At 38.0% G+C, this 27,482-nt stretch overlaps 1 protein-coding gene across 1 annotated transcript in view; it reads left to right on the top strand.

Moving 5' to 3' along the window:
- LOC145661049 (vesicular acetylcholine transporter-like) overlaps positions 1 to 27,482 on the top strand; it is a 2,637,391-nt gene that overhangs the window by 311,811 nt on the left and 2,298,098 nt on the right. Inside the window, exon 2 of the mRNA XM_081726491.1 lies at positions 21,411 to 21,505. Within this exon, the coding sequence (XP_081582617.1) occupies positions 21,464 to 21,505 (42 nt within the window). The 5' untranslated portion in view covers positions 21,411 to 21,463. The remainder of the gene's footprint in view (positions 1 to 21,410; positions 21,506 to 27,482) is intronic.

Below are 27,482 nucleotides of genomic sequence, written 5' to 3'. Positions count from 1 at the left end.
ATGCACCTCGCCACATCATTCACGCCCATTACTATATCATCAGTATCGTGCATGCTATACTTAATCCTTCGTTATGACCATTAATGTTCTTTGCTTATAATATACTGTCTGATTATTTCCTTATTTATTTTCCTTTAATAACAATCATATATATGTAAAGTAACGTTTCATTCATCTATTTATATAATCTATCACATCTTACTTTTGGCACTTCTATTGTTCTCATGTTTTGCTTTATTTTCTCACCTATATATATATATACAGGGTGCGGCACGTAAAACCGGACCGTAGAGTGAACACATATAATGAAATGTAATGTATTGAATATGACTACTCACCTTCACAGCAGCCTTCACAGCAGGTGCTGAAAGTGTCCTCCGCCCACTTCAACACACATGTGAGCACGATTGAGGAGATTCATATATACCCTTGTCAGTTCTTGTGTTGTAATGCTATTGGTGACATCCTGGATCCTGGTCTTGAGTTCTTCAATTGTGTGTGGATTTGTTTCGTATACTCTTCCCTTTAACAGTCCCCATAAGTAATGAACTGTTTCGTATACTCTTCCCTTTAACAGTCCCCATAAGTAATGAACCCTTCAACAATGGCAACACGCTCGGGTATCGAATACGGCATTATCACACACTGACACTCACCCGGCTTAACACAACGTGGCCTTTATCTCAACTGGTTTCGACAAGTTTCACTGGCTGCGGCTGCACGTGACTGCTGCAGGTCACGTAAGTCGACACGACCTCGAGACGCCATCTCTTGGTAGGAAGGTAGATTATTTAAGTGTTGCCAAAAACACAATATACCAGAATATTACGACGAGCCGGTTTTACGTGCCGCACCCTGTATATATATTTCTGTCATTACCATATTTATATTTATGTTGTGTTCAATTATACTCGTTATTATGTTACCGCTCTTACGTTATTAAAACTTCACCTATCATTCAAGTATGATTATGATCGAAAAGACCATAATGACCTAGTTCTAGTAATAAAAATAAATAAATAAATTACTCATAGCCCAACCATAGCTTACTTTTTACCATAATACGTTCACTTCTCCCACCTAAGAGAGGGTGTAGCCCTCTAAAAGGGAGCTAGCCTCTGGCTAGCACATATAAAAAATTAAAAAAAGCTCAGGCGCTTTTAATCATTTATCCATCTTTTGCACTTTAATTCGCACTAACAAGGGCATCATTGTGTCTCTCATCATGTGTCGAGTCGCCCCGGCACATGAAGATAATAACCCTTCACCTGTCTAACTAACAATATCACTGTGTTGTGGCGTCTAACTTGCACCTCATCTTTCATCTCATCACACATACATTTTTATAGATAATGTACGTAGAAAAATAACGATTCCTGCTCAATTGATGAATAAAAATCCCAATTATGAATGAATAAAGATAATAAATAAATAAATGAAATTAAAACCTCTTTGTCCATCCAATTTATACTTTATTCCCCTTACGCATAACTCCACTCCCAAGAGAAGGTATTCCCTTCTACGGGTTCTTGCATTGTAAAAAAAAAAAAAGCGCTTTTAATCATCATACTTAACCAAGAAGCCTAGCCTCTCTTGTGTTTCTTACGGTGTCAGCGAGGACCAAGTATTGCAACACGTACTTGCGAGCATAACACAATTAGGACACTTAGAGAATTGACAAAAGTTTTCACTTTCGGAGAGCGCTTGCTTTTTGAACCTCATTCATCTTCATCATCTTTTCTTTCCTTTTCATCTTCCTTTGGGCTTCGGCCCTAGGCTTCTTCATCAAGATGACGGACTCTAGCACCACATACGGTCAAGCGTTCCCTGGTCGACACTTAGGATTACCACCAACAATTCCGACGAATCCAAGAACTTCGTGCGAAGTAACTACATCTATTGGATCTCGCAGCAGGACTTGCCACTTTTCTTGGGGAAGTCAACCGATAGGAAGCACATCTAGAGATAGGCATCCTTCTACTGAATCCACACAATCTGCTAAACGTGTTCGATCAAGGTCCCCTATTACATCAATGGATATCGCGAGCAATCCACAGCATACAAATACGACTACCGGGCCTATTGATCATTCCTTAACACGTTCAGCTTTCGATCCTGTTTATCATTTTCTACTCACAGATTATGACTAAATTCACAAATTCCAAAATGATATACTTACAAATCATGACATACGTTCCTAGGGTACGGGATAGTCTAATCCAAATCGTTTCTACTAGGAATGGCTACATCCTGAAATCCAAAGATCCAAATTTTGGAACTACCATACGGAACAAAGCTTCCTACGAGATTTTCGGGAAAAGCGCTAAACTCACAAAATTGGCAGATAAACGTCAGAAGCAGCCTCCACCACTGCAACAACCATCTTTTCTATCTGTTGTCATTAGAGGTGTCTCACCCGAACTGACAAATGCAGAAATTCTCGAGGAACTAGCGCAAGAAGGGATATCAGTCGATAAATGTCTAACTAACTAACTAACTCTATGGCCTATGGAACCCGGAGGTTCAGTGCCGCGTTCGCAAAAGCTCTCCACTGACTTCTATCCTTAGCTAATTGCATCCAGTTTCTACTTTCTGTTCATATCTCTGCGAGATCCATGTTCATATTATCCTCCCATCTGCGCCTAGGTCTTCCTAATGGTCGTTTTCCTATGGGTCTACCAGTCACGACTTTGAAAGCGTTTATACTGTCTTCCATTCTAGCTGCATGACCTGCCCACCTAAGCCTCCTAGACTTGACGACCCTAACAATGTTGGGTAAACCGTATAAACTATGTGGTTCCTCTTTATGAAGCTTCCGCCATTCCCCATTCTCGTTCCTCTTGGGTCCGAATATTCTTCTCAGGATCCTGTTCTCAAATACTTTCAGTCTATGTTCTTCCCTCAGAGTAAGCGACCATGTTTCACAACCATACAGAACAACAGGCATGATTATCGTTTTATATATTTTAAGCTTCAAATTCCTCGACAGAATTCGCGACGACAAGAGATTTTGAACCGAATAGTAACACGAATTCCCTGCTTTTAGTCGACATTTAATTTCTTCGTGAATATGATTTTCGTCTGTTAATATTGATCCTAAATATTTGAAAGTATCCACTTTATCAAAAGTATTATTTAATATTTTAACGCCTGCATAATTTGCCGTATTACGGTCCCGACGCACTTCCATGTATTTAGTTTTCTCTACATTTACTTCTAAACCCATGTCCCTGCAAGCGTTTAATAAGATCTCTGCATTTATTTCTACTGTTCTCCTATCATCCCCTATTAAATTTACATCATCAGCATATGCCATAACCTGGTGAATACCGTTCAACTCTAGGCCCTGGTTGCTATCTTTGATTTTCCTTATGGCGTATTCCAGCACAAAGTTAAATAATAATGGCGACAACGCATCTCCTGTTTCAGGCCATTTTCGACGTGGAAGCTCGTGGACAAAAATTTTCCTACCCGGACTTTACTTTGGGATTCACTTAAACATATCTTAATTAATCTAATTAGCTTTCTCGGTATTCCAAGTTCTGTAAGAACGTTGTATAATGTTTCTCTCCTAACCGAGTCGTAAGCCTTTCTAAAATCAATAAATAGTTGATGTACCGGGGTATTGTATTCCCACTTCTTTTCGAGTATTTGGCGAATGGTGAATATTTGGTCGATAGTCGATCGATTTCGTCTAAATCCGCACTGATAATCTCCAATAATTTCATCTGCGTATGGAGTCAATCTTGCTAACAGAATATTTGAAAGGATTTTATAGGATGTTGACAGAAGAGAAATGCCTCGATAATTATTACAGTCAGTTTTGTCGCCTTTCTTGTGAATTGGAACAATGATTGATTCTTTCCACTCTTGTGGCAATTCTTCCTTGTTCCAGATAAGCAGAATGAGTTTGTGTATCTTGTACCACAATTTTTCGCCTCCAGCTAAAATTAACTCAGCCGGAATTTCATCTACACCCGGATATTTGTGTTTCTTTAATTTCTTTATAGCGGCTTCCACTTCTATTCGATTGGGTTCTGGAATATGCGGTTCTGCGGTGTATATCTCCTTTTCTCAACGCACATTAGTTTTTGGCTGCGTGTTCAGCAAATCGTCAAAGAAATCTTTCCATCTATTTAAGAGGCTATCCGTATCAGTGAGAACTGTTCCGTCAGATTTCTTTAATATATAAGCACGAGGTTGATAGCCTTTCTTAAATTCGCTGATCCCCTTATACATGTCCCGAATATTTTTATTTTTACTATTATCTTCAAGTTCCTTAATTTTAGCTTTCAAAAAATCCCGTTTCTTTGTTCTAAAAGTTTTGGAAGTTTCCCGCCTGATATCTGAGAAATTTTGTGTAGTTGTTTGATTCGGATTTTGTAGCCACCGTAATTTTGCCTGTTTTCTCTTCTCTGCTAGTTTAATGCATTCTTGGTCGAACCATGGTTTGTTCCTAAGTATTTCCACGTGTCCCAATTTTTCTATTGCTGAACTTTTAATGCTATCTCTAATTTCAATCCAAGTATCCTCAACACTAGTGTACTCCGAGTCTTCTAAAACCGAGAATCTATTCGAAACTTCAATCTGGTATTCCTCTCTTACCTGGCTCTCTTCTAATTTATTTAAATTAAATCTCTCCGTTTTCGCACATTGAATATTACCTTTATTCAACGATAATCTCTCTCGTATTATCGCTGCTACCAAGTAGTGATCAGTGTCACAATCAGCCCCTCTAAACGACCGGACGTCAATTATGCTAGATTGTCTTCTTCTATCTACTAAAACGTGATCAATTTGATTATGTGTTTTTCCGTCTGGTGATGTCCAAGTGTATTTATGAACGTCGCGATGTGGGAATTTTGTACTCTTCACGATTAGGTTTTTGGATGTTGCAAAGTTCACGAGTCTAACACCGTTGTCATTACTCTCTTTATGCAAACTTTCGTTCCCTATAATCGGTTTGAAAATATCCTCTCGTCCTACCTTTGCATTGAAATCCCCTAATAGAATCTTCATATGGTATAGCGGGAGTTGGTCAAATATCCGCGATAAATGTCTTCGGATTCGAAATAATAATGGTCCGCGTTCTTTGTAAGCGTCAGGATATTATTGACTACTTATTACGGTATGGTGCGCCGATCTATAAGAAAATCCACAGGGTTGAACCATCCAAAACTCAAGGACCATTACCAATTCGTTGTGAAAAATGTCAGGTTTACAACGATCATACTACCGCTAACTGTTCAAATCCCTCTAAATGTGGATACTGCTCAGGGCTGCACGAAACCAAAGTGTGTCCCAATCTCCAAGGACTGCCGAAATGCAATACTTGCAGTGAGATTCATCCTACCTACAGTTATCGCTGCAAAGCCAAATCAGCACCAACTCCTGAGCATCCAGAACTAACGGTACCACTAAAAACGGGAGATAAAGCAACTCAACCGACTCAATCCATATTACCTCCGCTAACCGTTGAAGATCTCCTCCGTTTTATCAGTTTGGTGTTACAAAATATATTTCCATTTCAGCGAGTTCATATCTTACATCATATAATCTCTGCCGCAAAATCCATTTTTCACATCAATCTCCATGCAACGTATTCCATGGAAACTGCTGTTTAAAACCATGCATGTGTTACTCTACATTATGGGGATTACTTTCCTATTCGTCAATATTCATTTTCACAACATAAGCTGTTATTCGAAACATTATATGAGGAGCATATTAATGCATTTGCACTTAACGAAACCGCCTTAAGACCGAACGTGTTAGCCCATATTTCTGGTTACCAACTACACCGCCACAATTATCCCGATCATATGGCACGTGCTCAAGGAGGGGTTGCAATAGGTTATTCTCCCAAATATCCAGTAAGAGCATATACTCCTCAAGTTTTTGTAGATCTCCTGGAATACTTACTTTACTCTATATACTTTCCATCATTAATAGTTAATTTTATCACAATATATATTCGACCACGCCAACCCATACCATTACAGTATTTTGAATATATAGCCAATAACTTTCGTAATATTATTATCATGGCGGATATAAATATCCATAGTCGTAGTGCTCGCGAAAAGGCAAATTTTCAGCAGTTCTTAACTGACAATCTCCAGCTGCATCTTCATGTCCTTCCTACTCACACCAGACCAATCAGTCAGACTACACCAGATGTCGTAATTACATCTATAAATCTTATTAACGACTGTCAGCTTGAAGTTCTCGATTCCATCGGAAGCGACCATCATCCAGTTAAATTAACATTAACTCGAGGACAACCGCCACGACGGGTAATTGCACCGAAACGTGTTCCTAGATTTGACAAAGCGAATTGGCCTCATTTTCGGCAAGACATCGAACACTCTCTGTCAAGTGTAATTATCTTGCTGCATATAAACGTCGCAGTTGGATTAAGACTTGTAATATCTATCTTAGGAAGCACACCCATCACGCTATTGGAAGAGGTTTAATCAACTAATTGGCAAGAATACGACAACTACTTATCCTCTAATTTCAGATGGCACCCCTCTCTTCTCAGATCAAGAGAAAGCTAACGCTTTTGCTAGTCAGCTACAGACAGTTTTTACTCCAACAGCTGCCTCTAAGATCTCTGAACGGACAGACATCTCTTGCATTACTGCTTTACAACCTTCTGCAGACCACGTCATTGATCTGGAACATCCACTCACCGCACCGATTACTACAGATGAACTTCACATTGCTCTCAGGCGGAAAAAGAACACAGCCTCCGGGGTAGATAACATTTGCTATCGACATATTAAAGAAGCCCCGCAATCACTTCTACTACTACTGGTGGTGATATACAACTTCATTCTCAGAACTGGCTTCTATCCCTCAGACTGGAAAGTATCAAAAATTTGCATGTTCCATAAACCGAACAAGCCTGTACATTCTGTTTCCTCTTACAAACCAATTCAACTGACATCAGTATTCAGTAAAATTTTTGAGAAAATTCTTGTCTGCCGTCTTCATAAGTACCTTGAGACAACTACTCTACTACCCATCCATCAAGCAGGCTTTCGGCCTAACTTGTCCATAAATGACCAGCTACTTCGCCTCAGCAACATAATCACTAACCAGTATAATAAAGCCTTCCCTTCTTGCCTCATTCTTATGGATTTAGAAAAGGCTTTTGATAAAGTTTGGCAGTACGGCTTAATCAAAAAATTACAATCATTCAAGTTTCCACTTTGTTATTTGAGGATAGTATATTCTTTCCTTACAAATCGCATTGCTTATGTTAGTCGGCAATGCTCTATCATGGCCTATCTTTCCGGTTACTGGGGTTCTTCAGGGTTCGGCTCTCAGCCCTTTGTTGTATATCCTATACGCTTCTGATATCCCTGCAGTTCCACGCAATGTTTTTACTTTTCAATACGCAGACGAAACAGCTTTTCTTGCTCTTGGTAAAACTATCCAACAACTTAATATTCTTTTACAAAGAACTCTCGATAATTACATCAAGTGGTGCAAGAGATGGCATTTAACCATTTATACAGAAAAGACTCAAGCAATCATATTCTTGCCTTCAAACAGACGTTCCCGAGTTTACAGAAATCCGAATCTTTTGCAAGTAACTGTTGATGGATACCGTGTACGCCCCACTCCTACTGCTACCTACCTAGGCGTGGTTTTCGACTCAAAACTCACTTGGAATGCTCACCTGAAAAAGCTAAAAGCTAAGGTTAAATCTATTGCGTCGTCTCACAGCCACGACTTGGGGTCTGAAAGCTGAAGTGATACTTCACACCTATGAGGCATTCCTCCGACCCATCCTTACTTTTGGACACACCGCCTGGAGCAATGCTTCTGCGTCATATTACGAAAAACTCTGCATCTTGGAGCGACATGCTATTCGGCTGGCTTATCGTATTAAGCTTCCTTACCCTACATGGCTGACATATGAGTATATCGATTTTTCAAAAATCACGAAACACCTCGCAGAACTACGACTAAAGTATATCACTTCATGTATACAAACAGGTCATCTGCTATTCTTGGACATTCTGCAGACTGATGTTCTTACTGACGCTACATTTCGGTACAAACATTCACCGTTAAACATCTTAGTATCTTTGTTTGTCCAAAATACACATCTGACAGCTGACGAACGGGAAATATATAACATTTACTTGATTAATGATCATCTTCCTCATATTTTTCCATATTAGCACTGAAATTGTCACTATTAACACGGGCTTCCCCTTTTCCTCATCAGTCCCGAGTCGCCCCGGGACAGAAGATTTAACACTGCATCTGTCTTGCTAATTTAACTATGTCTGTGTTGTGTTTGCACTTCATCTCATACCTCATCATCATTGCTCTAAGTTCTATTACATTTGTGATACATGTTGTTTTTCTATCATATTTATACTTTAGCACCTCGCATATATATATTTGCACATATGTGTTCTACTTTTGATTTATTATTATTATTTACCAGTGACACCTAGTTTAGTATGCTCACTTTTTCCTCATGTTTATATAACTGCACTTTGACCATCTCACAGTGTTAACAATCAATGTAAATCTAAAGGCATCTATGCCAAAGAAAGGGCGTAACCCTCTAATGGCTGGGAGTAGGAGTATCACCTTGACCAAATCAGTTAATAATTGATGAATAAAGGATTATCCAGTTCACTTATAACCCTATTCCCTTACCCCTAAAAAAACTAAAATAAAAAAGCGCTTTTAATTGCTATTGTAGCATTTTAATAGAATAGATTATTGGCCTGCTAACTTGTGCCTGCACGGCAGGGACGAAATCTACTACATATGACACCCGTCATTTGTGCTTCGTTAGTACTCGTTTCTGCCGAGTATTATATCATTAGTGCTCCATAGATAACGGCTACAAACAAAAAAAAAACATTAATGGCCTGCAACGTAATGGCAGCAGACAACGGAAGAAATGTACGACAGACTACAATTTCGATGACATCCGTCATAAGTGCGTCGTTAGTAGTCGTTAGTCCCCCATATCCCACCGTTGTTAATGCTTCACAGAATACGAATATATTTCTAAGGAAAGACATAATTTGCCCGCTAACTGCATGCCAGCTGATCAGGACCAAATCTACGCAGACCACAATTTTGATTACACCCGCTAATAATGATTCGTTAGTGTTAGCTAGTGCTGCGTATCCCATCGTTAATGTTCCACAGGTAATGGCTAAATTTCTACAAACTTCATTTTCCTCTCATAATTTCATGCCAAATAGCCACCCACTAAACCCACAACAGACCACAATTTTGATTACACCCGTCATTAGTGCTTCATTAGTGCTTGTTAGTGCGCCATATCAAACCGTTTGTGCTTCAGAGATAACGGTTTCATTCTTGAAGAAAATCATTATTGGCCTGCTAACTTCATGCCAGTAGTCGAGGGACGAAATAGACGGCAACCCACAAGTTTGGTTACATCTGTCACTAGTTCTTCGTTAGTGACCGTTAGTGCCACATTCCCATCGCTATTGTACGCTAGTGCTGCATATCCCGTCGTTACTACTGCATATATAACGGCTACATTTTTTTTAAAGAAATCCATTATTGCCATGCTAACCTCAACCCAGGAAACGAGGAACAAAATCAACTGGAGGTTACAATTTGGTTACATCTGCAATCAGTGCTTCGTCAGCACGCGTCAGGAGCGCATATTCTACCGTTAGTGATCTGCTGATAAAGGCTACATTTTTTAAGAAAGCCAATATTGATCTGATAATATTATGGTAGCAGACCAGGAACGAAATCTACGGGAAACCATAAGTTTGATTACACCCGTCATTAGGCTTCATTAGTGCTCTTTGGTGCTTCATATGAAACAGTTAGTGCTTCAGAAATAACGGATATGTTCTTCAAGAAACTCATTATTGGCCTGTTAACTTGATTGCCAGCAGACCAGCGACGAAATAGACGGCAGACCACATGTTTGTTTACATGTGTCATTACTTCTTCGTTAGTGCCGTACATCCCATCGTTAGTGTTCGTTAGTGCTGCATATTCCCCCGTTAATATTCCACATATATCGACTACATTTTTAAGAAAGCCATTACTGGCCTTCTAACTTCATTCCAGCATACCAGGGTCCAGACGACAAAACAATTACACCCTTCATTAGTGCTTCATGAGTGCTCGTTACTGCCGCATATCCATCCCTAGTGCTTCACGAATAACAGCTATATTTTTCAAGAAGCAGGTATTGTACTACTAACATGATGTCATCAGAACAGGGACTAAATCTACTGCAGGTTACAATTTAGATTACACTTCTCAGTAGTGCTTCATTAGTGCTCGTTAGTGTCGCATGTCAAACCGTTGGTTCCTCAAAGATAACGGCTACATCTCTCAAGGAAAACATTTTTTGCTTCCTAAATCTATGCCAGCAGACCAGGGATGAAATCTACGCCAGACCACAATTTTGATTACATCTGTCATTAGTGCTTCTTTAGTGCTCTTCAGTGCCGCACATCCAATCGTTAGTGTTCCATGTCTTATAATAAGTACTTCACATATGTCGGCTATATTTTTTAAGAAAGGCATTATTAGCCTGCTAATTTTATGGCAGGAGACCAGAGACTAAACTCACACGAGAACACAATTTTGATTACACCTGTCGCTAGTGCTTCGTAATTATTTCCAGTGCCACTATCCCAAAGTTAGTGATCCACCTATTACGGCTACATTTTTTAAGAAGGCCATTCGTCGCCTGTTAACTTCATGCCAGAAGACCAGAGGCTAAATCTACGGCAGACCACAATATTTTATTACACGTCACTAGTGCTCGTTAGTGATGCATATCTCATAGTTAATGCTCCACAGTAACGACTACATTTTTAAAACATCCATTTTACCCTTCTAATTTCATGCCAACACGCCACACACGAAACCTACAACAGACCACAATTTTGATTGTATCTATCATTAGTGCTTCGTTAGTACTCGTTAATGTTGTATATGATATTGTAAGTGCACTACGCATTACAATTAGTATCATGTTATCCCCACCACTTTTGGACGGACAAAAATAAATAATGTCATTCGTTGGTGCTACGTTAGTGCTGGTTAGTGCCCAAATTTCAGCGTTTGTGCTGTCAAAATAACAACATTATGAACAATTTAAATTTTGGGACCTACCTGACGTCAAGTTGGCCCCGCTTTTTCTCCTAATTCAGATAGAACTGATTTTCTAATGGCAAACGTTTCTGCTACGTTAGCGCTTGTCAATGCCCAAACTTGAGTGTTTTTGCTGTTCAAATAACGCCGGTATAACGAATTTAATTAGCGTCAAGTTGGCCCCGCCTGTTTCCTTTAATTGAGATAGAAGTTATTTTCTAATACCAACTGTTTGTGCTACGTTAGTGTTTCGTCGTGCCTCAATTTGTCCGTTAGTGGCGTTGAAATTACATGTCATTACGATGCTCATGGTCTTTTTTGACATCAAAGGCATCGTCCACCATGAATTTGTTCCTCCTGGACAAACCGTCAACGCCAAGTTTTACGTGGAAGTGCTCAAGAGACTCAAACGAAGGGTCAATCTGGTCCGACCAGACATCGGATCCGACTGGGAGCTGCACCACGACAACGCCCCGGCTCACACCGCCTTTCTTGTGAACAGCTACCTGACCAAGACCGGCATCCCACGCTTCCGCAGCCGCCCTACAGCTCAGATGTGGCCCCCCGGACTTCTTTTTGTTTCCTCGCCTGAAACGCCCGATGAGAGGCAAGCATTTTGAGACGACAGAGGGGATTCAAGCAGCTTGCAACGCGGCTCTCAAGGCTATTCCGGAGAACGACTTCTGTGACGCCTTCAATGCTTGGAAATCACGCTGGCAGCGCTGCATCGACGCAGAAGGAGCCTATTTTGAAAGTTTTTAAAGAATTGTAACGATTGGCTCAATATATATTTTTTTTAAATCAACTTAGTCCTATTACTTTCCGGACAAACCCTGTATAGCCAATTATATGTCATGAAACTCCCAAAAGGAAAACATGTTAATTTTTCTGTTGGTCAAATTCTCGCTAAGCTCAAAAGCAATAATGATCTCCTTTAACTTAGTGTAATCGTTAGTGCTTCGTTAGTGGTTGCCAGTGCACCAACTCCGAACATTAGAGCTTCTCATCGTGAATGTTTCTGTACGGAAGAGCAACTTGTTTTTAACATCCCCTAAATTTTATTTTATAGCGTCCATACTATTGAAGCACTAATGTTGGGAGTTCTGCAATAAGTCCTACTAGCGAAGTAGTAACCATTACAATAGTGGTCATTAGTGCTTTAAAATTTGGCCTTAATTTTAAAAAATGAAAAATTTCCGAATTAGCCCCGCACGGTTCTCAGAAGCTACTAAAACCTTTTACATGTGTAGTGCACATTAGTGCACTAAACACTAACCTAAGACCATGCTACTTTAGAAGTTATTAATGAATAACTCGGGCAGGGCTAAGTTTAGATTTTTCAACTTTTACACAATTTTACAGTAATTGTAACACAAAAGAGAGACTAAGACTAGAAGTTAGTGCATTGTTAGATCTCTATGAAACAGTAAGCCCTAAGGTTAGTGCTAACATAATTTAGGAGTTATAAGTGAATAATTCACTCAGGACTAAATTTAAATTTATTGAATTTTACAATAATTGTCTCGCAAAGGTAGAATAAACGTCGAATTTTTGTGTATTGTTAGTACTTGAAAAAGTTCTACCGTTAGTGCTATTTAAGGTGTACAGTTAGTGCCATCACGGTTTAGGAGCTGTTAATAAATAACTCGGCGTGGATAAAACCAGATTTTTCAACTTTTACACAATTAGTGTAAAATTCAAGAGATTTTGAGTTTCGTCCGAGTTATTCACTAATAACTCCTAAACTATGATATCACTATCGCTAGTTTTTACTATGTTTTAGAACACTAACAAAGAACTAACCTTTAGGAATTACCCTACCTGTTGATTGACAACTATTGTAGAAGTCAATAAATTTAAATTTAGCCTCGCGCGAGTTATCCATGAATAACTTCTAAATTGTGATAGCACTAACGTTAGTGCTTAGCTTATAGAGCACTAACCGCTGGTTTTGTCTCATTTCTGTCTGATAATTAGTGTAAAATTGTATAAAAATTGAAAGATTTAAAGTTAGCCCCGCCCGAGTTGTTCATTAATAACTCCTAAACTACGATAGCAGTAAAGTTAATGTTTAGTGTCTTTTGGAGCACTAACAATGCACTAACCTCTGACGTTTACTTCACCTTTATGGGACAATTATTGTAAAATTTGATAGAACTAAATTAGCTTCGAGTGAATTATTCACTAATAACTCTTAAACTATGACAGTACTAACGTTAGTGCTTGGTGTTTCGGCAAGCTATAACGATGCACTAACTTTTGACGTTTATCCCACCTTTGTATGACAATTATAGTAGAATTCATTAAATTTCAATTTACTTCCACGAGAGCTATTCACTAATAAATCCTAAACTATCATAGCACTAACGTTAGTGCTTGGTGTTTCGGCAAGCAATAACGATGTACTAATTTTTGACGTTTATCCCACCTTTGTAGGACAATTATTCTAGAATTCAATAAATTTCAATTTAGTCTCACGAGAGCTATTCACTAATAACTCCTAAACTATCATAGCACTAATGTTAGTGTTTAGTGAACGAAGCACTAACCATATGAAATGTTTTAGTAGCAATTCAGATGCGTGGGAGGCTAAATTTAGACAAGTGGAATTTTCCATTTTGTAAAATTCCCGCTAAATTTAAATGCATTAATGAACATACGTAGTGTAATGGTAACTATTACATTAGCGAGTCTTATTTCAGAACTCCTAATATTAGTGCTCCAATTGTATGGACGCTAAAAGGTGAAACTTAGGGGAAGCTAACTACACGCTAGCCCCTCCTCACAAAATCATTCACGACAAGAACCACTAATATTTGGAGTTGGTGCACTAGCAAACACTAACGATTGCACTAGAAGAGATCATTACTACTTTTGAATTTGGTGGAAATTTGACCCAATGAAAAATTCCCGATGTATTTCTTATAGGAGTTTAATGATATAATTTGCGATATCTACAATACTAGTGAAGCACTAACGAAACTTTTAGTGTTTTCTAAGAGCACGACCAATGCACTGGGTTTCATTGCTAGTGCTTTCTCGGGAGACTAACATACATTTAGGCCTCCAAAGTTTTCTTTCCTTTTCACATTCAAACTATTGAACCATTAATATTGGGAGTTAATGCTCCAAAAAGCACTAACGAGACACTAACGAATTTACTAGAAGAGATTATTATTGCTTTTGAATTTGGCGGAAATTTGAGGCGAAATTTGACTCCCATGTCTTTCTTAGGGAGTTTCGTGGCATGTAATTGGCCATATCTATACTAACAGTGAAGTACTGAGGAAACTATTAGTGGAAACTAGGTTTCATTGTTAGTGCTTTCTTGGGAGGCTAAAAATTTTGTTTCTATCGCCCAACGTATTGAAGCACTGAAGTTGGGAGCTGGTCTTCCAAGAAGCACTAACGAAACACGAACGATTGTACTGAAAAGATTATTAGTGCTTTTCAATTTGGCGGAAGTTTGAGACAATGAAAAATTGCCCATGTATTTCGTATGGGAGCTTCGTGAGATAAAATTGGACATATCTACAATAATAGCGAAGCACTAATGAAACTTTTGGAGTTTTCTAGCAATATTAACGATACATTATCAATTTCAGTACGTTTCATCGTTAGTGCTTTCTCAAGGGCTAAGGTTTTTTGCTTTTAGCGTCCAAACTATTGAAACACTAATGTTGGGAGTTGGTGCTCTAAGAAGCACTACCGAAGCAATAAAAATTGCATTGAAAGAGAACAGTAGTGAACAAACAGACACAAACACTGAGAAAAGACAGGTGACAGCAGATCTATATGATTTTCCTTCCTTTTCCTTTTCTTCCTTATGCATTTCAACAAAGTTTCTCCTCCTTTTCTGTGAGTCTTCACACTACCTTTTCTTAATAGCTTCTTCAGCACTTCGGTCTTTTCGCCTATCTGAATTCCATACCACTTCTTGTCTTCCTCTTCTTTTCTCTTTCTCCTAAACTGCTCTATCCTATATCCATTATTGTTCAAATGTTTGTAGAATTTTTCCAAATCTTTTTTCTTTCCCTCTTCCTCGCTGTTGATGATGTCTATCTTCCTTTCCATGTTCCTAATGAAATTCTTCTTAGTTGCTTTGTCTACATCACTTCTCCAGTGGCAATAAATACCTGCCCAACACGGTTTCTGATACCAACTGGTAGTCACTTTCTCACCTTGCTTCTCTATCTTCATATCCATGCAATTGATAGAGTTATTTTCTTCAACTTCTAATTCTAGCCTTATGCCTTTCTCTTGCTCTTCTATACTTTCAACATATTTTTCCAGTTGATTTCTATTCCCTGTCCATATGCCTAAACAATCATCAACATACCTGCAAAAGAACAGTAACTTTCCTCCTGCTTGTTCTGTCACTTTTTTCTCCCACTTGTTCATTACTATTTCCGCTAGAACTGGACTCAGCTAGGATCCAATGCTTAAACCTTTTTTTTATCTTAACTAGTCTTTCTCCAATTATGCAATAGCTATTTTCCCACAAAGTCTTAAGCGCTCTTATGACTTTCTCTTTTTTCCACTGACGTATAACTTTCCCTTCCATCTTCTCTTCTATTGCCTTTATGACATAATCCCTTCTTATACTGGTGAACATGGCTTTAACATCTACACTAAACATTAACACCTTCTCCTCCACTTAATCTCATCTATCCTCTTTCTCAATTCTTCCGTGTTTTTCACTCTGCATGTCTTTTGTCCTTCTCTGATGTCGTCCATTATCTCTCTTAATTTCTCCTCTAGTGGTTAAAAATAGTTACCTCTGCAGTCCAGTACTGGTCTTAGTTTCACGTCCTTCTTATGTATTTTATATAGTGTCTGATGAATCCTTCCTTTAAAACCTTTCATGAGAGGAATCCTTCCTTTTTCGTTGATCATCTTTTTAATCCCCGCCTTTTTCCCTTCTTGTACTATCTTCTTCAACACTTCATCTTTCATGTCCTTGTTACCGACTTCCTCATATGTCTGATCACATAACTCTCCTAGCTCCTCCTGGTACCATCCTTTCTCCATTACTACCAACGCGCCTCCTTTGTCCGCCTGTTGCACTACGATATCCTTTCTTTTCCTTAATCTTTTCAGTCCTTCCTTCTCTTCTTTCCTTAAGTTACTCTCCTTCTTGTTCATATTCTGCCTAACAATCGACAGTGCTTTTCTCTTTACTCTCTCTCTCTCTCTCGTCCTTATCCTTTATGTCTACAATGGCTTGTTCTACTGTGTACACCAATTTCTTCTTGTCCACTTCTTGCTCTTTAACCTTAAATTTATGTCCTAGACTTAAGCACTTCTCCTCTTCTTCCGATAAAACTGTGTCACCTATCACTACCATTCTGTTCCTATTATCCTTTTCTTCTCTCCAATCTAACAATTTTCCTTTGTTGGCTAATCTGATATTAACTTTTTCTTCAAAACTCCTTTCCCATTCTCTTGAATCTCTTATCACTGCTTCTCTCATAAAAATACTGACTGCGTCCTTTATATGTTTCATAAGTTGGTTATACACTTCCTCACTTGTTTTCACTTCCTTACTTCTTTTCCTTATGACGTCCCAGATCACTTCTTTTTTTAAATTTTCTTAGCTAATTTCTTGAACCTCACTGATTCACACACTAATCCTTTCTTTCTCACCCGTAGACCTTTTGGAGTAATTCCCTCTTCCAGACACCTCCTCAAGAACTTGATCTGCTGCACATACGAGATTTCCTTCCTCCTTTTGTCTTTCCACGTGTTAATCCTCCATTTCTGACTTGGAGGTAGATCATAATGAACAAACTCCATGGCTCTGGATAAGTAGATTAACAAATAAAACACAGTTCTGGCCAGAGCAGAATGAAATATATTAAAAACTATACTTACAATGTGTTACAGTTTCAAGGACCTAACGTCCTCTTCATCAGACACAAACACTGAGAAAGGGGCCGCGATGGCTCAGTGGTAGAGCGTTCAGCTCTGGTGCTAGGGGCCTCGGGTTCAAACCCTGCTCCCGACAAGTGAACTTTGTGGTGGACAAACACCGTGTGCGTGGGTTTTCTCGGGGTTCACCCGTTTCCTCCCACTTTCTTCATTCCACCATGTCATTCACTACTCATCATCACCGTCTCCTTTAGCCTAACCGGCATAAGCGTGGGACGTAAAACTAAAAATACACTGAGAAATGACAGGTGACAGCAGCTCTTATATACACGAGAAAGTGAAAGGCCACGCCCTTTCCTTCTCTCTCATTGGCCGGAGGGAACCAATGAGGATGAAGGCAATTCCGCGCCAACAGAAAAATATAATGAGCCCTTTCACTCTTCTAACAGTCCTTTAAACAGATGATGCAAAGAAAAGTAAATAACAAATAGAAAATATTAAATAAGAAAAATAAATAACTAAATATATATATACAATTTTAAATAAATAAATAAATATTAATAGAATATATGCACTTTTCTTGTTCCTCTTCTATCACATCCACCAATTTCTCCCATTGCTCGTGTATATTCATACCGCTTGTCCAATTCATTAAGTTCTCCTCTTGTTCTCTCTTTATTCTTCTAGCCTCTTTCCACTTTCTAATAATCTTCCTGTTCTCTCTCTCTAAGTAGTGCTTTTGAATTTGACCAAAATTTGAGCCAATGTGAAATTCCCAACGTATTTGTTACAGGAGTTTCGTGACATGTAATTGGACATATCTACACCAATAGTTAAGCACTAGCTAAACTATTAGTGTTTTTTGGAACCACCAACGATGCAATAACGAATGGCGCTAATTTTTCGTTAGTGTTTGAAGTGGCGACCAGAGTGTAATTACACATTATCATGTTTCGGATGTAGAGCCTGCACTAATGAAACACTAACGTTAGCAGTTTGTGCACTAAAAAGCACTTACAATCAACTAACGAATTGCAATACTTTTTGTTAGTGTTAGAAGTGGGGGCAGCCTGTACTTAACCCCTACCATTGTTTTGGCTCTAGAGCCTACATTAATAAGCACTTACGTCAGTGGTTGGTGCATTAAGAAGCACTAACGATGCACTAAGAAACGGCAGTATTTTCACGTTAGTGCTTGAAGTGGGGGCAGCGTGAACTTGATCCCCAAAGGTTTCATGCTTCTGGCACTTTACTAATGAGCACGAACGTTAGAGGTTGCTGCACATAAAAGCACTAACGATTGCACAAAAAGAGATCATTAGCGCTCTTGAATTTGGCGGGAATTTGTCACAATCAGACATTACCCATAACTTCACTAATAATGAAGTACTAACAAAACTATCAGAAATTTCTAAAAGCACTAATGATGCACTAATGAATGACAAGGATTTTTTCGTTAGTGCTTAAAGTGTGGGCCAGGTTCACGATGGCCCTCCTAATATGTTGTACTTGTAGCACCTACACAAATGAACCACTAATGTTAGATGTTGATGCACAAAGCGCACTAATGATGTACTAATGATCGCACTAGAACAGAGCATTAGTGCTCTCGAATTTGGCAGGAGTTTGATACAATCAGAAATTATCCATGTATTTCTTATGGAAGTTTCGTGATATGTAATTGCCCATAACTACACTAATAGTGAAGCACTAGCAAAACTATCAGTGTTTTCTAGAAGCACTAACGATGAACTAACGAATTGCACTAATTTCTTCGTTAGTGTTTAAAATGGGGCAAGTTCAGCTAGCCCTCCAAAGGTACTTTACTTGTAGCACCTACAATGAAGAACTAACGTTAGGGGTTGGTGCAAAAAAAGCACTAACGATTGCACTAAAAGAGATCGTAAGTTCTTTTGAATTGAGCAGAATTTGACGTAATGAAAAGTTACCCATATATTTCTTTAGGGAAGTATCCTGACATGTAATTGGCTATAATTACACTAATATTGAAACACTAACGACACTATTAGTATTTTCTACAAGCACTGACAATGCACTGACAAATGACATTAATTATTCCCTTAATGCTTGAAGTGAAGGCAGTGTTTCCTTGGAGCCCTGAAGATTTTTTCCTCGTAGCATGTGCACTAATGAAGCACTAACGTTAGGGGTTGGTGCAATAACATGAACCAACGATTGACACTAATTTTATTGTTAGTACGTGAAGTGGGGCCAAGTTCACCTATGTGAAATTTCAACACCACTATCGGGCAAATGAAGGCACGACCAAACTCTAACGTAGCATAAACGCTTGGCATTATAAAATTAAATTCTATCTCAATTAGGGAAAAAAGCGGGGCTAACTTGACGCTAATTTATTTAGTTACACCGGCGTTATTTGAACAGCAAAAACGCTCAAATTTGGCCACTAACCAGCACTAATGTAGCACAAACGTGTGGCATTACAAAATCAATTCTATATCAATTAGGCTAAAAAAAACCGGAGCCAACTTGATGTCAAGTTGGCCCAGAAATTTAAATTGTTCATAACTTTGTTATTTTGATAGCACAAACACTGAAATTTGGGCACTAACCAGCATTAACGTAGCAAAAACGAATGGCATTATTTATTTTTGTCCATACAAAAGTGGTAGGGCCAACTTCATACTAATCAAATAACACCTATATTTTTTAGCATTTGTCTGCTAACTTCACTACGACAGACCAGGGACGAAACCTGTTGCTAATAACGATTTCATTTACAGCCGTTATTATTGCTTTTTAGTACAGCATATTCTATCGTTACTGCTCTACAGATAACGGCTACTGCTAGGTCGTTACTGCTTTGATATCCCACATACACCATCATTAGTACAATTATAAATATGCACAATTATAAATATGTTTAGTTATTAAATTGTCAGACAGTTTTACTTCTAATTTTCCTTATTTTGAGCGTCAAGTTCAGGTAACTCAAATATAAATTTAGCCTGAGCTGAGCGCGCTCCTTTAAGTTTGAGCTTGAGTTAACTCATTTTTTATCCTCTGGGTTTGAGCTGAGCTAAGCTCGTTTCAAAAGGGAGCGTTTACAACTCTGCCTAGCACTTCCTGTTCACTTGATTTCTAAATGCTTGTCCGACCAGTATAAAGTCTATTTGGTACCTTTCTTTGTCTACTGGTCTTATCCACGTTTATCTTATTCTTAGAGATTGTTCGAAGAGAATATTTTGTTACAGTCAGATTATGGCTATTGCAGAACTCAACTAGTAATGCACCTCTTTCATTCCTTTCTCCTAGGCCGATATTCCCACTTACATTCTCTTCTTTGCTTTCGCCGACTACTGCGTTCCAGGTACCCATGATGATTAAGTTGTGCTGATTTAAACTTTGATCAATACTTCTATTTGCTCATAGATTTCTTCTATTTCCTCATCTGTATAGCTTGATGTGGCATATGTACTTTGATTATCGCCATATTCCTCAGTTCTGTTGCTATCTTCAACATTACTATCCTTGCATTGTATCTCCAACTGCCTATATCTTTCTGTCCTATCTTCTTATTCAAGACAAAAACGACTTCTGCTGTACCGTTTAGAGCTCCTGAATAGATCATTCTCAAGTCTACGCTCTACATGTCTCCTCTGTCAGGCCACATAACTTTGCAGATTCCCAATATATCTACCTTCATGCGTTCCAATTCTTTCTTCAGGTTATCCAGTTTTCCACATTGTAACAGCGATCGCACATTCCAGGTTCCTATTCTGCAGAGGTCTCGTTTGATGACGACCGAGGAGGCTCTGCTTTGTTTTCTTCCATTGCCGCGGACGACCCTCTGTGAAACAGTAGTGTCGTATTAACTAATATAACATTTTCTTATTTCTCTTTCCATTTTGATTTCTAGGGACTGAGTAAAGTGTTGATATCCCAGGTGAAACAGCTATAGAGGACATCCTGTCCCTGCCTGTTTTTGCCCACATCTGATCCATCCCGATGTCTATCATCTTCAGCCTCAGTGTGGTGATGGTAGAGCTGCTACCCACTACCATAATATCTCTCTTCGTCTGCCTCGTATCCCTAATGACCTGTCCTGCATGGGAAGCGATTTGATATTGAAACTATCCTCGGCATAGCCCTTGGGGTCATTAGAGTACGCAAGCCCCTGGCCCCCACCGCAGCAAGGTGGAGATATTATCGAGTGGGTGAAACTGTTAAACTCGTATTTTCACTGTAAACAAAGTATTCTACGGAGAATTTTAATATCAAAATTGGTAATTAAAAAACCATTAACTTTTGGTAGAGATTTTAACAAAAGTTATAAGTTGTATTATGACTGAAGATGTTAATAGTATTTCCGTGTAATCTACGACCTGTATATTAATTTGTATGTCTGTTTTCCTTAGGCTGGAAGGACACACTTCTTACGTTTCCACGTCGTCTTTTCGGCAACTCTGGCATGTTATCTGGGAAAGATGAACAAAGTACAACAGAGTACGAGGTAAGTTCAAACTGATACATTACAAATATCTTAAATTACGTAGCCACTAGCAGAAAGATATTAATGAATAGAGCCTGGAATATACGTAATATCATTTTGCCAAATGTGTACATAATTATGTAAGGAAGAAAACTAATTATATGTAGTGAAATATGTAACATCATTCAAATGTGTAATATCAATATATCGCTAAAGTATATGTTTTCCTATATAATTTTCTTTTTTGTGCAATTTGAATACTTCATATTGTATACTTCATATTGCATACATATACTGCATGTGTGATATTTAATTTAATTAAGCAAATTTGAAATTAATTTGCTAAGTTTTCCAGTAATTAGGTCATTCATTAAACATGAAAAAAACGCAGTTTAACTCGGAAAAAATATATTTTAGAATATTAGTAGAGGGTATATCAAATAAAATAGAAAGTATTCACAAATTGCTTGCCAAAAATATTCTTGCATGGATTTAGAAACATAGCACTAATATATACACTGCAGTGAGTTAAAAGAGTTCGTTGTTTATTTTTAAACAATCACTTGTTGTATGACAGTCTAAGAAATGTTACGGTACATTCTTCTAATATTCAAATACAATCCAAGCACTATCTGAGGCACTTATTTAGAAAAACAATGCACCACAATATATTTTGCGATGTTTTCAAATGACATAGAAAGACGCTTGTCTGATATTACATTTTTATAGGAAGAGAATCACCTTTCTACGTCACATGATGTCACTGGGGCGTATTTCATGAAGTGAATTTTCTCGTGGGAAATATCATGGAGATCTGTAAGTTCTTCACTCACAATTTTGCACACATTGAGAAATGTGACGCACCCAGGATTCCTTTCCAGCACCCTCTGACACTTAGCGGAAACATTCACACCAGCTTTCCCCGAACAACATCTAGTTTTTTTCTCGCATCCTCCAGGACACTCAGGGATGCCTGAAGGAAGAGTCCAGAAGTTTCCAATTTCTTGATGCTCTCCGAAAGACAACCAAATTGCTTGTAATGTACACAAGGAAAGAAGACATCTTGGGATCAGAAAACGCAGCTTGCGCTTCAAGCTCGGAAACTGCACTGCCGGCTGGGAAAGAGTCTGCAACGGATTTAATGCCCTCAGAATATTCGTGGTAAAATGTCACTATTTTTAGCCAAGTACCCCACTTCTTAACATCGACTCGGGAGGGAGAGATACATTTGGCACACTTGTAACAGTGGACTCTTTGGGGAGCTTTCAAAAACACGTTTTTTCCACTGGAAATAAGTTTGTTCAAGTCAGGGAAGTTAAAAACAAACAAACAAAAAAAAAAAAAACAGCTGGTGTAAACCAGGCAACCCTAAAAGTAAATACTTATTTTTAAAAAATACACAAAGCTAGCAAAATTCTATGTATTATTTTTCAAAATATTCCATACCCTCTTTTTGGAACAAAATAAAATTAAAATAAAACTTTAAAAATACTTAGATTTATATGATACACTTAAAGGCTGCACATCAAGAGCTTTTGGCTTTGTATATTCTTGAAATTCTACAGTTTTATATAACCACCATCACGGTTTACTCGGTCCTCAAGTTTTCTGAATTTTTAACAAGAGAGTATGAGGCAAGAACATGGTAACCCCCAACTTTACTATTTTAAGAAATTAGATATTTTCTGCTGCACAATTCATTTTGAAAGCCGGAAAGCTAATTTTTCACATAAGACTATACATGAAGGATTAAACGAAGCGGTATGCGTTGCTGTCTATCTGGTGCTGCATAACTCAACAATTAAAAATTTGTTAGTTATCATGTTCTTGGCTCACACACTTCATATCATTATGGAACTCTCCTCACCCCACCACCACCCAAAAGAGAGGGACTACGAATATATTTAACTTAAGATAAATACAATTGCAAAACAAACATGACTGAGTGGAGCTTTTGCGCTTCTATCGGGAAGTCCGGGATTCAACTGAGCATTCGACCATTCTGACAAAGCTTTTCTTCATTCCATCTGTGAAGTAGAAATAGTGCGTGTATTGTGAGTTGGCCGACTTCCTTTCTTATTGTTTTTAAATCGTTATTATTACTATTGCAGATTTCAAATGATAAGCAGCATGGCCTTGAGTTGGCTTCACGCGGCGTCCAATTGGCTTTGAGCGGTGTTGACAATTCGTGACAAGCAGTCCTGCACGCTGAGTTCTCGCGCTACTGCGAATCTTGACAATACTAGAGGCGCTTATTACAAATATTGTATTAGCACATCAACTGCTCACACATACGTGAAAACAACATCTTTTTATGTCAGCTGGCTGTTATGATACACGCTTTCAAAAGGTTTCCATATAAAACAATTAGTAAAACGAGCGATGAGTCCCGCGTCTAATTTCCAGTGGATTTTTCTTCAATTTGGATATAGAACTCAACTTTTATTACAGAATAATCATGGGTGTAACCAGCAGGTTGTTCTAGGGAAACATTACTTTCAGGGGGAGGAAAGCTTTTCACACATTTAAAAGAGAACAAATGATCTCCTTCAGAATATGAAAGCATTTTAACTCACCATACATACTATACACATGTTATATTTTCACGATGCTACCTTATCAAAAGACGGATCTTGGCAGTACTGAGTTGAAAACCGGATTGTAGGTGAATCAATAACCTATTCATAAGAAAACAAATGCTGTTTATAATAGTCTGTTTATCTGACTTTGTATTTATATGGGTTAAAACAGTAAAGGAAAAAATCTCGAAAAAATATCAACTCAGATATTATTATGCAATAATCTAATAGAGAGTTCATACGGTGTGCTCCCAGTTAGGGAAATGAGAATATAAAGCATATAGTTAATTTTAGTTGTTTTAATTAGATACAGAAACCGTATTGATGATGTTTGATTTTTTTAATTTTCATATTTTATTATAAACGTCCCTCATTTGCATTAACTATTAAATAAGTTTATTAAACACATACCACGAATCTCATTTTGGAGTTGGAAATAGTTTGGAAAGACAGGGCCCCCTTTTCCCCCTTGGATACACGCCTTTGGAATCTTATTCATATATATATAATATGCCTAACATCGTAAGAACAAAGTATGGGAAGTTTCGTAATATTGTTTTGAAATTTACTTCGAGATAAATTCTTCCTTACTCGACAGAAAAAACGCAGTATGTTTCTTTTTTCCTTCACGTTTCACTACCTTACATATATGCGACCACTTATTCCCTCTTTCCTCCTCCAGCGGGGATTCAAAAGCACCAGGCGTCTGAATGGTGTCGTAAATTATCGTAACCCAAAACAAACTCGATCATATGGACTTGCTAAGGAATCAGACGGATTGTTTTTGTGTGACCTAGACCAAGCTCAAGAATGTTATTTGTTATGAAAAACTGAGAAGGAAACAAAGGTGCTAGTTGTGTTGGAACGTAACTTCTCTTCTAGCATAAAGAGAATTCATCAGTGTCTGGGTTACTTTCTTTCCTGGTAGTTCGTTTCTTCTCCAAAATTATAGTTGATAATGTCTTTAAGAAAACCGAATACAAGTGCGGAGCTTTCTTTTAAAAAAAATAAAAATAAAAATTAAGTGCTACGAAATCAGGCTCGAAGAATTATTTTTTGTGTTTACATTTTTTTAGCCCATGATAATAAATTTACAAGACTCAGATTCAGACAGTGACGAAATATTAACTGACATAGACGATAGTGAAAGTAGTGTTGAAGACGAGTGTTTAGCATATCCACTGGAAAAGTTCATAGGTAAGTAATTTAATTGCTATATATACTTCTAGGATGCACAGTCAAAATTCGTGAGTTTGCTGGAATAGTATATTTACATTGCGAATAATATTGCAAATGTATGTGTCATAATCTCAACTGGAGGAAGAGCGAGAAGGGAAAGGGGAGTCTATGATCCGGCAACACCGCGCAGAATATCGCGCACCATTGGCTATTGCCCGTGATGCTTTACATCTGAAACACACAGTAATTACCAGCAGTGACGGTTTTGCGAAGGTTAGGGGGCGGTCTTTCGGTTGTTTCCCAAAATTACTTAATGTCTAAAACAAACGAAATATCTATTAGTCATGCCTTTACTCATAAACTTTAAGCTCCCGTCAAGTAAAAATTACGAATGTATAGAAAAACTAAACATTAGTAAGAAAAAAAACTCCCAAAATACTTTTCTAAACCCGCCATTGATTCTCAGTATAAAATTATCTTCAATGAGGTTGTATCCGGAAGATTATCGCTAAATATATAAACGAAACGAAATATTAGTTGTGCCTGTACTCATAAACTTCAAGCTCCTCCCAAATAAAGTTAGGACATTTTAGAAAACGAAACAATCAGAGAAACCCCTCCCAAAGTACTTTTCTAAATCCGCTACTGATTATTTGTATAAATTAGTATTCAAGGTTGTATCCGGAAAATTATTGCTAAATCGTTGCACAGCTACAGTATAACAGAAATGTGGAAGTACAGTTTGACGGATATATTGAAAAACGTACGCTTTGACGGATATATAGAAAAACGCATGTTTAACTTTTGCGCTAGAAGCTAGAGTACTAAGCTCTTAAAAATGAAACACGGATGACAAACTGAAATGATCCCGAAAAGAAAAAAATGTCGATAACTCAAAAGTTAAAATAAAGTTAAATAACCTCTAAAATTGCCCTCAAATACTACATTCTTCATGTTAGCTTTAATTCGTAAAACACGTGCTCCATCCATCTTGATGGTGAATTTTAGAGCGAAATATGCCATTTAGGTCATGAAATTCTTATCTAACTATAGAATATACTATAAGAAAGCTATTTAGATAGAGAAATCATGAAAATGAAAAAAGCCAAAATTTCCAAAGTTCTCGTTTTTTTCCCAAAAAAGCAGGCTTTTTATGTGAAAAAAACCATCGATTCAAAAAAGTCGGCTTTTTTTTTGCATCTCTAGAAGAAATGAATGTCATCGTATTCTCTTTTAGGTTGTTATCCGTGTTTAACTTTTTTACAGCGCAATCTTTTCCTGAAGAATTGGTCCATTAAAAGGATGGCGAGGAGATTATACTCATACATCCAATGTGGTGCGAGAAATCGAAATTTCAAAACCAACAGTTATAACCAAAAACGGTGATATATCTACTTAATAAAATGACTTACTTGCTTGACGAATGAACTGAGTAAAGCTTTGTAGAACCGAAGAAAATATAGCCAAAAATATTGGAGAGCTAGAAATTGCTTAATACAGTAGCGAAAATATCTGTGGAAGAGAATTTCGCTTTAGGGTCGAGACACCCACATATTGGATTTTATGCGAAATAGTGGCTTCAGTCCCTTGAATCACATCTCATAATGGAAGTAGAGAGATGATATATGTTTCGGCGAGCAATCTATAATGCGAGAGTCAGCAATGTGACTAAGAACGATGAGCAGATTTAGTTCTGCGCAAAATGCAGCTGTAAATAGCCTCTTCAAAAGCGCAGTTTCTGTGGAGAGTAAGGATATGGAGTGGGGGGTAAGGAGAGATGAGTCCTTTCATTTCATTGACCATATACTAGTCCTCTGCCATGTCGTGAAAATTACGGTCAATGAAGTTGCGAGGCAGCGACCGACGTAGAATTATGGTAACATGGTCGTATCTGGTTAGTTCTACTTCTATCGGAGTAAACCTTTCTCCCACAACTTCCATTATCTGGTCAAGTTCAGCAACATGTTCCGTGAATGAAGTGCCGGTGTTCCGTGAATGAAGGCCGATGTTCCGTTCATAGATCAAAATACAGACGCGTCGATCGCGAAATGGTGTTGAAAACTGGTAGTGAGATGATGTACTTGTTAACGTAAATGATCGGAGTTTGATCTGTCCACCATAATCAGTAGCCCTGAAGTTAACTCTTTCGAACAACATCAACATCTATTCAGTGGAAGTCCTTGTGGTATCAATATGAAAGCTGGCATGTAAGTTTAGGAGGTACTTTCAATATTATAACG

This window comes from Thermobia domestica, chromosome 1 (genome assembly GCF_964235325.1).
Source record: "Thermobia domestica chromosome 1, izTheDome1.hap1.1, whole genome shotgun sequence".
NCBI classification, from domain to species: Eukaryota; Metazoa; Arthropoda; class Insecta; order Zygentoma; family Lepismatidae; genus Thermobia; species Thermobia domestica.
This window is presented reverse-complemented; position numbering and strand designations above follow the sequence as displayed.